This window comes from Callorhinchus milii, unplaced genomic scaffold (genome assembly GCF_018977255.1).
Source record: "Callorhinchus milii isolate IMCB2004 unplaced genomic scaffold, IMCB_Cmil_1.0 Scaffold1, whole genome shotgun sequence".
Lineage (NCBI taxonomy): Eukaryota > Metazoa > Chordata > Chondrichthyes > Chimaeriformes > Callorhinchidae > Callorhinchus > Callorhinchus milii.
Genome location: NW_024704742.1, coordinates 126,877,027 through 126,889,785, shown reverse-complemented (window position 1 = coordinate 126,889,785; position 12,759 = coordinate 126,877,027). Strand labels below are relative to the sequence as shown.

The 12,759-nt window shown below is 36.3% G+C and overlaps 1 protein-coding gene across 1 annotated transcript in view; it reads left to right on the top strand.

Moving 5' to 3' along the window:
• The window catches only part of LOC103177885 (protein unc-13 homolog B), a 304,211-nt gene that overhangs the window by 177,108 nt on the left and 114,344 nt on the right, over positions 1–12,759 (top strand). Inside the window, exons 6-8 of the mRNA XM_042335427.1 lie at positions 1,455–1,528; positions 2,139–2,196; positions 10,403–10,619. Of these exons, the coding sequence (XP_042191361.1) occupies positions 1,455–1,528; positions 2,139–2,196; positions 10,403–10,619 (349 nt within the window). The remainder of the gene's footprint in view (positions 1–1,454; positions 1,529–2,138; positions 2,197–10,402; positions 10,620–12,759) is intronic.

Here is a 12,759-nt window from a genome sequence, read left to right as displayed (position 1 = left end):
CTGGTTTCATAATTATGATCATTCCATGGCCCAAAATCAATTTCAGAATCCCAGGTGGCTCAGTCAGTTGAGCAATGAGCTTGGTGCCCGAAGATATTGAGTTTGAGATGTGAAACCTAAGGGAGTCTATTCAGGATTTCAATCCTATTGGGATTATTCAGCCAAATCCTTTTGAGGTTAATTAATGAGTGTCACATTTAAAATACCCCTGGAGGGAGATGAAAGAGGTTTCCCTAGATCTAAATCGGACAATAGTCCAAGGCATGAGGATCACAGCAGTAATTTTTTCTACCAGGAAACTAAAAGAAATTACACAAATCTGAGATTGATGTCAAAGGTTTGTGTTGTATAATATTCAGCATTTTTAGTTTTAGGAAGTTTTATTTCCCTATGTTTTAAACTCTGCACTCAGTATTTTCTCTCTGTGCACTTCCTTTTTTTCTCCCTCAGTTGGTCAAGGAAGGCAATCTGGACATAAACTACTTTGTTTGCCTTAAATGTTGGTCCATAATTAGCTGATGTGTATAATTGGAGAGCTGTTACTGTGGTCGGGATTTACATCCCTTTATATTTGAGCCGCTTGCGAATATGGAGCACCATCTTGTGTTTTTACTGAGTACAAGGAACTTTATTGTACTGCTGTTGTGTACCACTGTGTAGCCATTTCAAGAGTGAAATTGCCAGAAGCCTGTGAACAGATCAATAAGATTGCTTTCTCAACAAGGAAGCCAGGAATAAGTGGTGAGGCTTGAAGAACCCTAACATGTCAGAGAAAAATATAAAACTAATTAAACAAAACATTTTTTGGAGAGGAATAGGATCATTGTGATGCACCATGGAATGATCAGCTGAAAATTCAAATCTTCAGCAACGCACGTATTGAGTTTGTTTGTTAGAGAAATCCTGGAAGTATAAAATGGTTTAGCTTATAAGACCATTTTGTCTTGAAAATTTAGCGTGTGTAGAATTGTGGAAAATTCTAATTTCATTTCTTCAATATTGAAGCTGGTTTTCTGTGGCTCTAAAGAAAAGAAGCCAGCTTCCAAGTTGAGACTGAATTTAAGAATCGTCTACAAATCTGTGTGATCTTAAATTCTCAGACAAAATGGTTTTGCAAGCTAATATTTGGTGAAATTGTGGGCCTCAGGTATTCCCCACAGAAGAACTTGCAGGTGAAGTCACCAAGTTATTTTCATGAATCTCATGAAGGCATCCTGTACATCAGAATTGGGATCTGAAATTGAAAGGAACGTGGAATACTCAGGCTTCACAAAGTGAAAACATTAGATTACAAACAAAAATGACAAACATTGGCTGCTAGAACTTTATGCCCAAATATTCCATTTTGTATGTGTGTTTGCAGTGCTTTCTCTAGATTATAGAGGTTGGCATGATGGAATATCAAAGTCAGATAACTGAAAATTTATTTCTGTTCCATTGTCTTCATTCTATAGATATCCCAGAAGAAGAAGCAAGATATTGGACTCAAAAACTTGAACAGTTGAATGCCATAAAGGATCATGATGAGGTAGGTGTAAGAAACTGAGCAGTTGCAATATAGTGCATTTAGTGCAAAAGTAAGTATAAAATATACAATAACTGGGCAAAAGTGACTGATGTGATATCTATAATGTAAGGGAATTTTCATTTTGGAACACCATTATTAAACACTGAAAAACGCCTCATCAAAATTGATAAATTTTAGTTTCTGCAACCATTGTTTAAGGCAAACAAAAATATCTATCCAATCAAAAGAAGCTTGGGCAAATCTTAATAAAATAATTTGTTTATACATGGTACTAATAGTGAGGCAGTACTATCGCATGCAATAACAGAATATTTTCAATCTGGTTCCTTGGAGACTCACTGACCACAGTGTGGGGCAAACCATTTGGGAGGGTTGGGTGGAAGGGAGGGAGAGAGAAAGCAGATTTACAGACTTCTTTCAACTTATTTGCTGTCTTAGACTTTTTCAGCTTTAGCCACAAGCTAATGTATTTGCAGTTAATATAAGGGAACATAATGGGAGAGCTAATCTCAATGACACTTTCTTCAGTGATGTAATACAGTTTTAATGAACACAAGGAACTATGTGATTTTGTCTTATATTTGATTCTTGCCTCTCCTGTGCCTTCCAGTATTCAATTGATGAAGAAGCTGAGAACAAACCTTTGCCAACTGCTCCCTCCCAGTGTTGTAAGTAAAGGAAAGTGCTGAACATATTTGCCACAGCTTGAAAACATATTTATTGTGCTTTTCTTTCTCACATCTATAGTTCATATTGTTTTTATGTTTACTTGTAGTATTCCCTGCACAGTGGTTTGTTTGAGGTTTGTAGTTAGATGGTTCACATGAAATGAGAAGTATTTAGAGGTTTTTTGCTTATATACCATCAGTTTTATTTTGTTTTTCCATTTTTTTGAAAACATACGATTCCAGTGTTTTATTTGCTGCTCAGCATTTTGAAGTAAATATTCCCTTTTCAATTTTCAAGAGGTACGCATTCTTGATGCACAACACTGCTGTCAATAATGGTGCATGTTTGCAGGGCGCTCCTAGGCCTCAGTATAGGCCGATTTATATTATATCAAGTTGTTAACTTCAATTTGAGAAACATAATTCATTTTATTTACTTTATTGAAATTCTTGATACTATATTGTTGCAGAGCAAAACACTGAATTTGAAAGTGTTAAGCCCTTCAGATTGAGAATACATTCAAAAATGTTTCATTTTGCCAGATTGAACGTAAATGGGTTTGAGAGTCACAATCACCATTTCTTTCTTTTCACCTTCCCCTTGATACATCGCCAGCACATACTGTTGAAATAAGGGACATAGATTGTGGCATGGGCTTGTCATGAATAAAACTAAACAATTATTTTGCCTTTCTTCCATTTTAATCCATTTTATTTTATTATGTTCGCTTTCTATTCATGCATCATTCATTAGCCAAAAATATTTTTATTTCTGGTCCTAAGTCAACTTCAAGGAGACTCCTGAGAATGTCCTGAGATGATTACCACTTTTTTTTCTACATTCAGTGTCTACTTAGCACCTTCCCTAGTAATATGAAATGAAAATGAGAACTTGGCATTCAACTTGCCAGCCAATGTCTTATTACTAGGTCTCTTTTTGAATCCAGAAATAAAGGGGAAGCAAGATGGTGTGTTGGATTAAAATACTGCATTTTTGCTTCTGGGGACGAATGCTGGAAATGATTTTTTCTGTTGTCAGCAGGAGCAGGTGAAATGCGTTTGGGCAGTTTCAATCCAGATCTATTCTGTCTGGCACACAGTATAAAACTTCATAATTTGAGGATATATTGGCAGTCTCACTCTGAGAGCACCTTAGGATGGCTGTGCAGAAGATGGAAAAAGTGAAGTTGGGAAGTTATCTTCTGAGGTCACACTATAATTAGAATTTAAACCTCTTCGACTTAGTTTAATTAGTTTTTTTTTAATGAAGGAGATGATACATGTCCCATCTGTAAGTTCATAAATATTTATATGAAAGGGACCAGTTTTTGATTGTGTCTTGGTGAGTATGAAGTCCTGAAAGCTATGCTTATATTTAAAAAAAACTCCTCTAAGATTCTACGTGACTGAAAAATTCTTTCATTTACCTAAAATGACTGAATTTTCTACTAAATAATAATTGTTGCTAACTAGAGCTGATCATGCCACTTTTCATAGCTTACATAGCATGTGGAGTCCTGTAGCTCAGTGGTTAGAGCACTCGCTTTGCAAGTGAGAGATCTGAGTTCAATTCCAGGCAGAGGGCGAAACCTTGGGCAAGTTTCCTTACTCCACACAGAGCCTAATAATAATCCCTCCAAAAACCAAAAACAATAATTAAATTGGTCATTTTCAATCTACGACTGTTTGTGGGACTTTGCTGTGCGCAATTGGCTGCCGCGTTCGCCCACAAGTAAACAGTCAATTCACTTTACATTGTGTTCTGTGAAACGCTTTGGGACGTCTTCCCGACGTGAAAAGCACAATATCAAATGCAAGGATTATTACTATTATTACCCCTTCAGGATGCTCCAGGACTTAAGTGCTGCATTTATGCTCCCCAAAGTTAACATTTCCAGCAGTGCAGCCATCCTTGCCACTCCACATTTCATCAGGCTCATATCCTGAGCTTTGGACTTTTGAACACATACTGATCAGCACAGAACTCCAACATTAGATATTAGTCTTTTTAATGTTATCGAAGAGCAAACTTGTTTTCAGTTATTTCAGCAATTAAGAATGAAGAGTGCTGAACTCCGGCCTTTATTGCTCTTGTCTAACTATACGATTATATGGAGTCAGCTTTCAGTGTGTAAATTTGCTTGTGTAAATTGACTGCGCTGTTGCTCACAAATAAACAGCCACTATACTTCACATCAATTACCGGTGAAGTGGTTAGAAATGTTTTGGAGTAACACATGCTATATAAAATCCAGGACCTTAATCCAGGACCATAGCTTATGGCAGAAATCCGAGATATTCAACAAATCATTCTACTTGGAGCAGAAAAAATCATCCTCCATCTGTTAGTTTTAGGCTTCCAGAAATTGAGATGAAAAGTAAAAGGATGATTGTATCTGCAATAACAAGGGATTTAAGTTTTCTTTTATACTCTAGTAAGCTGTCGGAAGATGCATGAATAGTGTGAAGGTGGAACACTTTCTACATTTTTTAAAAAAAGGATAAGCCATCTTATTAGCATTTACTGGCCCTCATTCATCTGTCACTTTCTATCCTGTCACAATTCCAATAATCCAACAAGGACCTAGCATGAATGAGCACACGGTTCACTGATTCAGGGCTGTATTAAATTCACGAGCCAAATCAAGGACAGGTTTGGTGGAGTGTAACAATATCACAGAAGGGCAAGCTTCCAAAATAGGTTGCTGTTTCTTCATTGTTTGTCATTAATTGGGATTTCTCCTCATCTGTAGCTATTTGCTATTGCAAAATATCTTTATGAAATAAAATCCCCCACTGCTAAGAGGAATGAAAAATAAAATGTTCTATCAATTCTGTTTGAATTTTTCATATCCCAAGCAAGTTTCCTATAAAAAGACAAATAGACGTTTCAGTTTATTGAAATTAAAAATTGTGATTTATAATCCTTTTTGGTTAGCAAGGAATGTTAGCAATGAGATATATGATACAGTATATCCAAGTTAATACATCAGCAGAATGTGTTTAAAGTGTAAAATAAGTTGAGACTGGTTGCAAGATTTACCATTATTTCACATCAAATTTCCTCAAAGAGATGGTGGCGTGACACAACCTATTGAAGGTTGAATTGACTGTATCATGGAGTAGTGACAAACAGGTTCAATTTCTGTGTACCTGATTACAGTTGAGTCATTGATTGAAAGTATTAACAAAGTCAGCCATCACCTCAGCGAGAGGAAGGTTAATCAGCAGTTTGGAGGAGCCATCTTTGTTGCTTCAGGGAATTTCTTGATGTCTAGCTCACAGTTGCACTTATAGACGTTTGTGAGTAGAACAGTCAAAGTTGTGTGACCCAGGAGAAATGGGAAGCTTACCCTCCAATAAAATAAGTTTTGAATTAAACATTCTGTAAGTGGTGGTAGAAAGCCATTTTTGGTTTATTCTGGCTCTTCTGTGGGGAGTCGTGAGATACAATAAAACCTTTCCTTTGTATAATCCTCTTTCAAGTGACTTCCTCATGCCTCTTAAGTTGCAGTAAAAATACAGCCTCAAGCCATAACATTCCATTTCATGCTTCATGCACATCTCTAGTCTATCTGTCCCATCTCTCAGGGTTCTGACATTTCTACGAGATTGGATGTGGGATTCTGAAACTAAATCCATTTGGATACATGTGTAATTTCTAGCTTTTCATGTTGAATCTGTGGGTAATGGTGATTAAATTGGTGTAGTATTGATCTGCCGCACATGTCATTGGCATGTCTTTTAATACTATTGCAGAATTTATTATTTGTTTGCTGTCCTGGTATAAAGTACTGAAGTAATCCCTAGCATCCCTCATCATCTTATGTTCATGTTGCATATCTCAAAGTCCGAAAACAAAAAGTATTGAATTGGTTAATTACTGGCCTGCAATGGGGAGATTGTAAGAACTCCAGAAGCGAAAATGACTTTGTACCTTATTGGGGATGATATTGCATGTACATTAGTTTGCTTGATGTGTAGACATTTTTATCATATTGCATTGCTGCGCATGAAATATTCAGTTCAAAAATACATCATTGATACTTTTTTTTGATTTTTCAAAGTTAATTTTAAAGGTGATATTATGTGCATGAAATTCTATTCTCCCAATTGTTAGGGAATGAACACTAGGCTCTACCTCCAGAGATGTTCGGTAACCATTTTATTATATTTAGTTTGGTTGAATGTAAAGTGCAAACAATTCTCTTTTTGTTGCTCCTCCCAAAAAGTATATTTCAAAGTTATAATTTCAATTTTGATCAAATGATATTCTATAATAACAAATTTACATTTACATATCAAATTCTACCTCAGGTGGATGTCCCAAGGTGCTTTAAAAAGTTTTAATGAATTTAGTTAAATAGCAGACAAACTAAAATGATATTGTTGATTATTCGTATAATCCACTTCACCTCTGTAACCATTTAAGTTGTGTGAAGTTACATCTAACACTTTCTTGAACTGGTTTAGAATTGTAGCTGGATCTTTTCTGTGAAAATAGTGGAATCTGGTTGTTGATATGGTTGAGTACTTGACTCCTAAAGTCAAAAGGGGTGTTGTGCTGCCTTTCAAATCAGTTAATTTGTCTCAGTTGGTGGAGTTTGCAATTTTTAGCAACAGCACAGCCAGCTGGATTCCTAGAATCCATCCTGAGTGTCAGCTGACGGCACCTTATCAAACCTCATGCTGAGGCACCCAGCAAGTGGCATTGATGGTGGCCACTGAGATGTCAGTGACCCAGATCAACTAGTCCGATAGCTTAAAAAAGGCTGTGTGGCTGCTCTCAGCCTGCAAGAGAAGAAGGAAACTGCAAAACTTTTTCTCAACCCAACATTCTTTGAGGCAAGATTTTAAAAAATTATTTTTGTGAATGTTGAATTTCTTTCTTATTATTCTATTTATCTCAGTGTTAGATGTTGGAAAGTGCATCATTGCTGATCTCCAGTTTCATGACTTTCTTTCTATTATTATTGCATGTTTTCATGATTTTTTAAAAAAGAATAAACTAAATGTTCTGCTGCATGCAAAACAGAATGGCCTAGCTTCCCTTTCCTAATAATAATAATAATCCTTGCATTTGATATAGCGCTTTTCACGTCGGGAGGACGTCCCAAAGCGCTTCACAGAACACACTGTAAAGTGAATTGACTGTATATTTGTGGGTGAACGCGGCAGCCAATTGCGTACAGCAATGTCCCACAAACAGTCGTAGATTGAAAATGACCAATTTATTATTGTTTTTGGTTTTGGAGGGATTATTATTTTTTCCTGCATCTACTGAAATTGGTTCATCTTAGGGTGATGATTACTGAAAATCTTTGGTTCTTCACACAAATTGTCATCCTTCAAACTTCATTGGTGCAAGCAATCCTAAGCAGCTCATCCAAATAGCTGTTGTTCATGTCTGAGCCTGAGCAGTGAGTGTCTGTAGGTAACTGTAGCAGAAGGTAATTTGCATACAGTAAAACTCACACAAGTCGTCTCTTTATAAATTGTATAATCACCTAATTTGTTAATGAACCATTAGTTTCCTAACAAATAACACTTAGAGTTCTGTGCACTAATTATATTTTATAAGTCAGATAAACAGCTACATCATAACGTCCCAAATAATCCTAAATCCTGTGCAAATCATCTCCTAACTTGTAACACCACTACTGCACTTGTTTGAAACAATCATGGGAAACCACGTCTTGACCACTTACTGGCTGCAGTGGTAAAGTACCGCATATGCAATGCAGTACAGTGTAACAAGTATGTAAAACTAGGTTTTGACCCGTCATCATGGTATCAGCCAATATAGGTACATCTAAACACAAGTTGATGACAAAGACCTTGTACTTGATTACTGTTTTGGTTATCTGTTGGTTATATAAAAACTTTGCATAAGTCGTATATGATGTGACTTATGCAAGGTTGCCTGCATACTTTGTGTAAATCGTATTAAATGTTATGGACCCGCCTGATATGACTTATGCGAGTTTACCTTATCCCAGCAGGGTTTACTTGATATCAGGAATTGTGCAAATGTTTTTCCTTGTCACTAGTAAGGTTACTGAGATCACGTTCAAGTGCCCACACTGACATACTGGCTGAGATCAGCTAGTGTATAATATATTATAAATAATAACATTAGACAAAGTATCAAAGCTATGACCTTCCTATTCTCTGTATCTCAGTAATATATTACTATTCATTTAACTACTGAAGCGCAGAACTACAAGGGAAGCCCAGAATGCTCTGTTTTTAACCCCTCCTTAATTTTAAGGATAATTTCCTCCTAAAGAATCTGTTTTGCTCACGAATGGCACCCTGGTGACATGCCTTTAGTTCAATCCCAATGCTTGGCTTTCTTATTTTCTTACTTGCCTCTGTATAGGAGATATGTCTCCTTGGGGGTATTTTCCCCTGTTCCTGTATTGGAGTTAGGAGATTCATTGTTTGTGGTACTGCTAGTAACCAACATTCTATAAACATGATTTAATCGTGTAATATTTTGCACTGCATTGATTGGTAAGCAACAAGCTCTCTTGGGAAGTCTAGGTATGGGCCAGAAAGGTAGAAGTAATGTTGTGTACAAACTTTGTTGAATGCAACAGTACATCACACCTGAAATGCCATGTGTTTTCAGTAGTGGTTGGTTTACTCCAATTTCCTTGTTCAACATCATCAGTCACTATGGCGACACACACTTAAGATGTCTTGTGTAGAATTTCCAATGTTGTATGCTCTTACTATAGTTGTTTTCAGTTGTCATCCACGTCAAGCCTTTTCAGATGGGAATAGAACTTTAGAAATATTTTCTGCACCCGAAAATGAAGTTGTGTTTTGCTTTTTTCCCTTTTCTCCATCTCTGTGCATCCAAGAATTCACTGAATGAAGAGGTCTGAGATAAGAATATATAAATATCCCCAGCAGAGTGTACCATGTTGATATAACACTTACTTTGGATCATAGTTTCAAATGGAAATGCTTGACTTAAAGAAATAAACATGATTTAAACGTGTGATTTTTGGATCAATCCATGTATTTTGTTCAGAAAAGGTGTTCAACACGAACATACGCACAGAGAGATTGGGGTCAAATTTGCCATATTATTAAATTCTCTTTAGAATTCTCATCGACTCTGGGAATTCCACTATAGATGTAGATCTGATGGGAGTGGAGTTCTTGCAGCCGTGTGTGACTTGTTTCCGGTTACCAGAAAAAGTCACTGTTTACATGGCTGATTCCTTATTGATAAATTCTGTTAGGAAACACTGCAAATTAGGCCTCCCTTTTATTAAACAAATGAATGTTTCCCTCCCCACCCCCCATATTTATTGTCATCATGTTTTTGCATCATTTCTGTGAGCAGGGTCTAAAGTTTAAGGTTTCTACAATGGAAAAGCAAAACAGCAGTTTTTTCCCAACATTATAATCTGTTGGTTTGCTGAAGTCTTCTTTTTCCCCTTCTTTGCCAACGTTTGCATCCACCAGGCAATTGGAGTTATTTCGGATGGGGAGAGCAACAAAGTATGTAATGATTTATTCTTCACAAGTACCTTGGCTCCTACATTAGCATGCTCCGACAGGAGAGACCTGAAGTATTCATGCATATAGGGGATACATGGATCCCTCATATTGTATTGATACCGTAGCAGTTTTTTTCCTTTTGTTGTCTGTGTCTGCACAGCTTTTTCTTTCTTTGTGTCTTGTTTTGGGATGTGCAACCATTGCATTTATTCTGTAGAACCTGTGTTCTATTTATTCTGTTCCCCATTATGAAAACTAAAGCCAGAAAATGACCACTGTATGCATGAATATTGAGATATCTATCAAACGAGCATGCATGTTCCCTCTTCTAAGGACAAACCTGCTTTAATATCTGCACATCATTGGATAGAAAGAGAAGCAACCTATCCAAATTGTTTCTATTTAATGTATTAATGTAAGAGAAAATTGACAAGTTTGTTCTTTCTTCTGGTGTGCAGAAAAATTGAATATTTACTAGAATTTGCAGAAAGTTTTTAACCTGCAAAAATTGACCTGGCTAAATACAGTACATTGGACTAGGCACATTTTCATGTTGCCTATTAAATTCTGATTAGCTTGTTGAGTAATAAATTGGTTAATTTGCAAATTAAAATGCCAAGTGCTGCTTCCTAAGTTATGCATATGTTATGGATTATAGATGTGAACTATTTCTATTTTTTCTTTTTAGCACTTGAAGATCCAGACAGTGCTGTTGATGATAGGGATAGTGATTATCGTAGTGAGACAAGCAACAGTATTCCACCTCCTTACCACACCACCTCTCAGCCAAATGCATCTGTTCATCAGTTCCCAGTTCAATCACGATTACAGCTCCAAGGTGGCTCAAGGGACCCCTACACTGACCTAAACTATGACCTTGATTACTGCGATCGGAAAGAAATGAGGTACGTCATCTATTTTAGAAAGATTGACAATAGTTTTGCTGCTGAAACTCACAAAAATGTTTAAATAATTATATCATGCAAACAACCTGGTCAGTATCTGTGCAAAAAACGGAAAGCCTAGAATTTTTTTAAAGCTGAAAAAATTGACCTGTATCATTACACTACAATAAGTTTAGTAACTTGCTAAGCTGCTGTTTTTCCAATGTTTGAGTTATTCCTTCCATGGTAATGTCTTTCATTCTAGACCTTCAAGGCAGATGATGGCAGTCTTTGTAGGTTTTCTCAACATCCCAGTTCTATTTTAGCCATATGATTTATTAGACACATATTTCCTTTCTGTTGATTTCCTGTCCTAGTTGTTCTCTTGCTTAAGTGGCCAATTTGCAGTTAAGTGGTTTAACTCAAGGTGGAAGATAGGAGATCAAGGAAATGCAATTTTGTTGAACAATGGTTAAGGACTTGAGTGCCTGTCTAATCTTCCTCATTTTCCTCTCCAATAGATGGTGAAGTTTATTTGCTTGTCCAGGTGGAAGGGATCCACTTCGTTAAAAATGTGCATGTTTTCAAATGCCTGTTTGGCTCTCTCCAATATTAATGTTCACATTTTAATCAAATTATGTAAAAAAAATTTGAAGCATTGCAATCTAACAGATGCTTGATGATACAATGTAAAATTACTTTGCATATAGCTTGGCAAAGGGATTTTCGCATCATGGAGCAGCACAACATTTATCACCTGCGATCAATTATTATGTGATGAACCTGCACAAAATGAATCACATTTTGCGGAAGACTTCTTGGAAAGGGACATTTGGGATGTGAGGTTCTTTCCTACAGGGAACCATGTCTATATTGAGCCAACTCACAATATCTTTGTACTGATCCGAGATCTTGTCAGAGCCAAGTTCTCAGGAATCTGATTTAATGGGTTTCCCTGGAGAAGAATCACTTTATGTCATAAGGCACTTTTTACCAATTTGATGGCTGCCATTTCACTGATAAATGTTTTTGCAATCCCACTGTGGCAATAGGGTATTTATTTTTTTCTTTTAATTTTTTTTCTAAATATTCTCTCTTCCAAAGGCAGGGAAGCATGTTGTAATGCAGTACTATTGATGCCAGCAGCTTTCCGGTATCAAGCTCGGGCATTAATTTTTTTTGTGTGCATGACCTTCAACTGTGAACGTTAAAAGTTTGGTGTGGTTATCATCAAATCCTGTCTTCAGCTGACACATGCTCTTTACAGCAGGGTCGCTGAAAAAGGAGTATGAACAGGAGTAGTGGTTGCTTGTTCTCCTTCAATAATGCAGCACTTGAGGCTAACCATAGTGCCTTTACTGTTGTTCAGGGTGAGATCAACTAACTTGACGTATACCAGAAGTTCCACCTGATCTTAGTGGCTCATTAATTACGCCAAATAATACATTTGCTCACTGAGCTATGGGTTACGGGAAGGGGAGAAAATCTCTCTCTTTTTTGAAATGTGACTTTGTTGTGTCTTCAGAAAATGTTGCTGTAGCATATTTATTTTGAAGACGTTTTTGTGCTTTAATTATTTAAATCTGTGGTTCTGTTCTTTTGATTCCTATAACTTTAATTCAGACAGCTGGTAAGGATGAAAAAGATTGATAAGATATTGTATTCCATCAAATGAAAGCAAAAACAAATGCTCGGCTTAATTTGTGCATTATTGAAATAAATTACATAAATAACTACCAAGTTGATGGTATTGTTATCTTGTACAACTGTTATTAAGATCAAGGATTAATTCTTTATAACTGGCATGTTAAACATTGCAAGTATACAAATATTTATAGACTGTTGTCAAATTGCCTTTGTTAATAGATTGAAATATTTCACTTGATGCTGTCCAATCTCAATAGTTTCCCATTTCATTGAAATAATAGCATTGGCGTTTGAGCCAATGCGGGTTATTTCGTTAGAGTTGAAAATGATCTTAGCCAAAGTATGACTGGCTATGTGTTTGTACTTATTAATCATTCCACACTTACCCAAAGAAAACTCAATTTGTAAATGTTTCATGCCTTACTTTGGGGTATTTCATTTTCCAGATAAAATCTATTCAATTTATTGTTCATCAGAGAAAAGATTTATATGATGAAGCACATTTCTTCTAGAT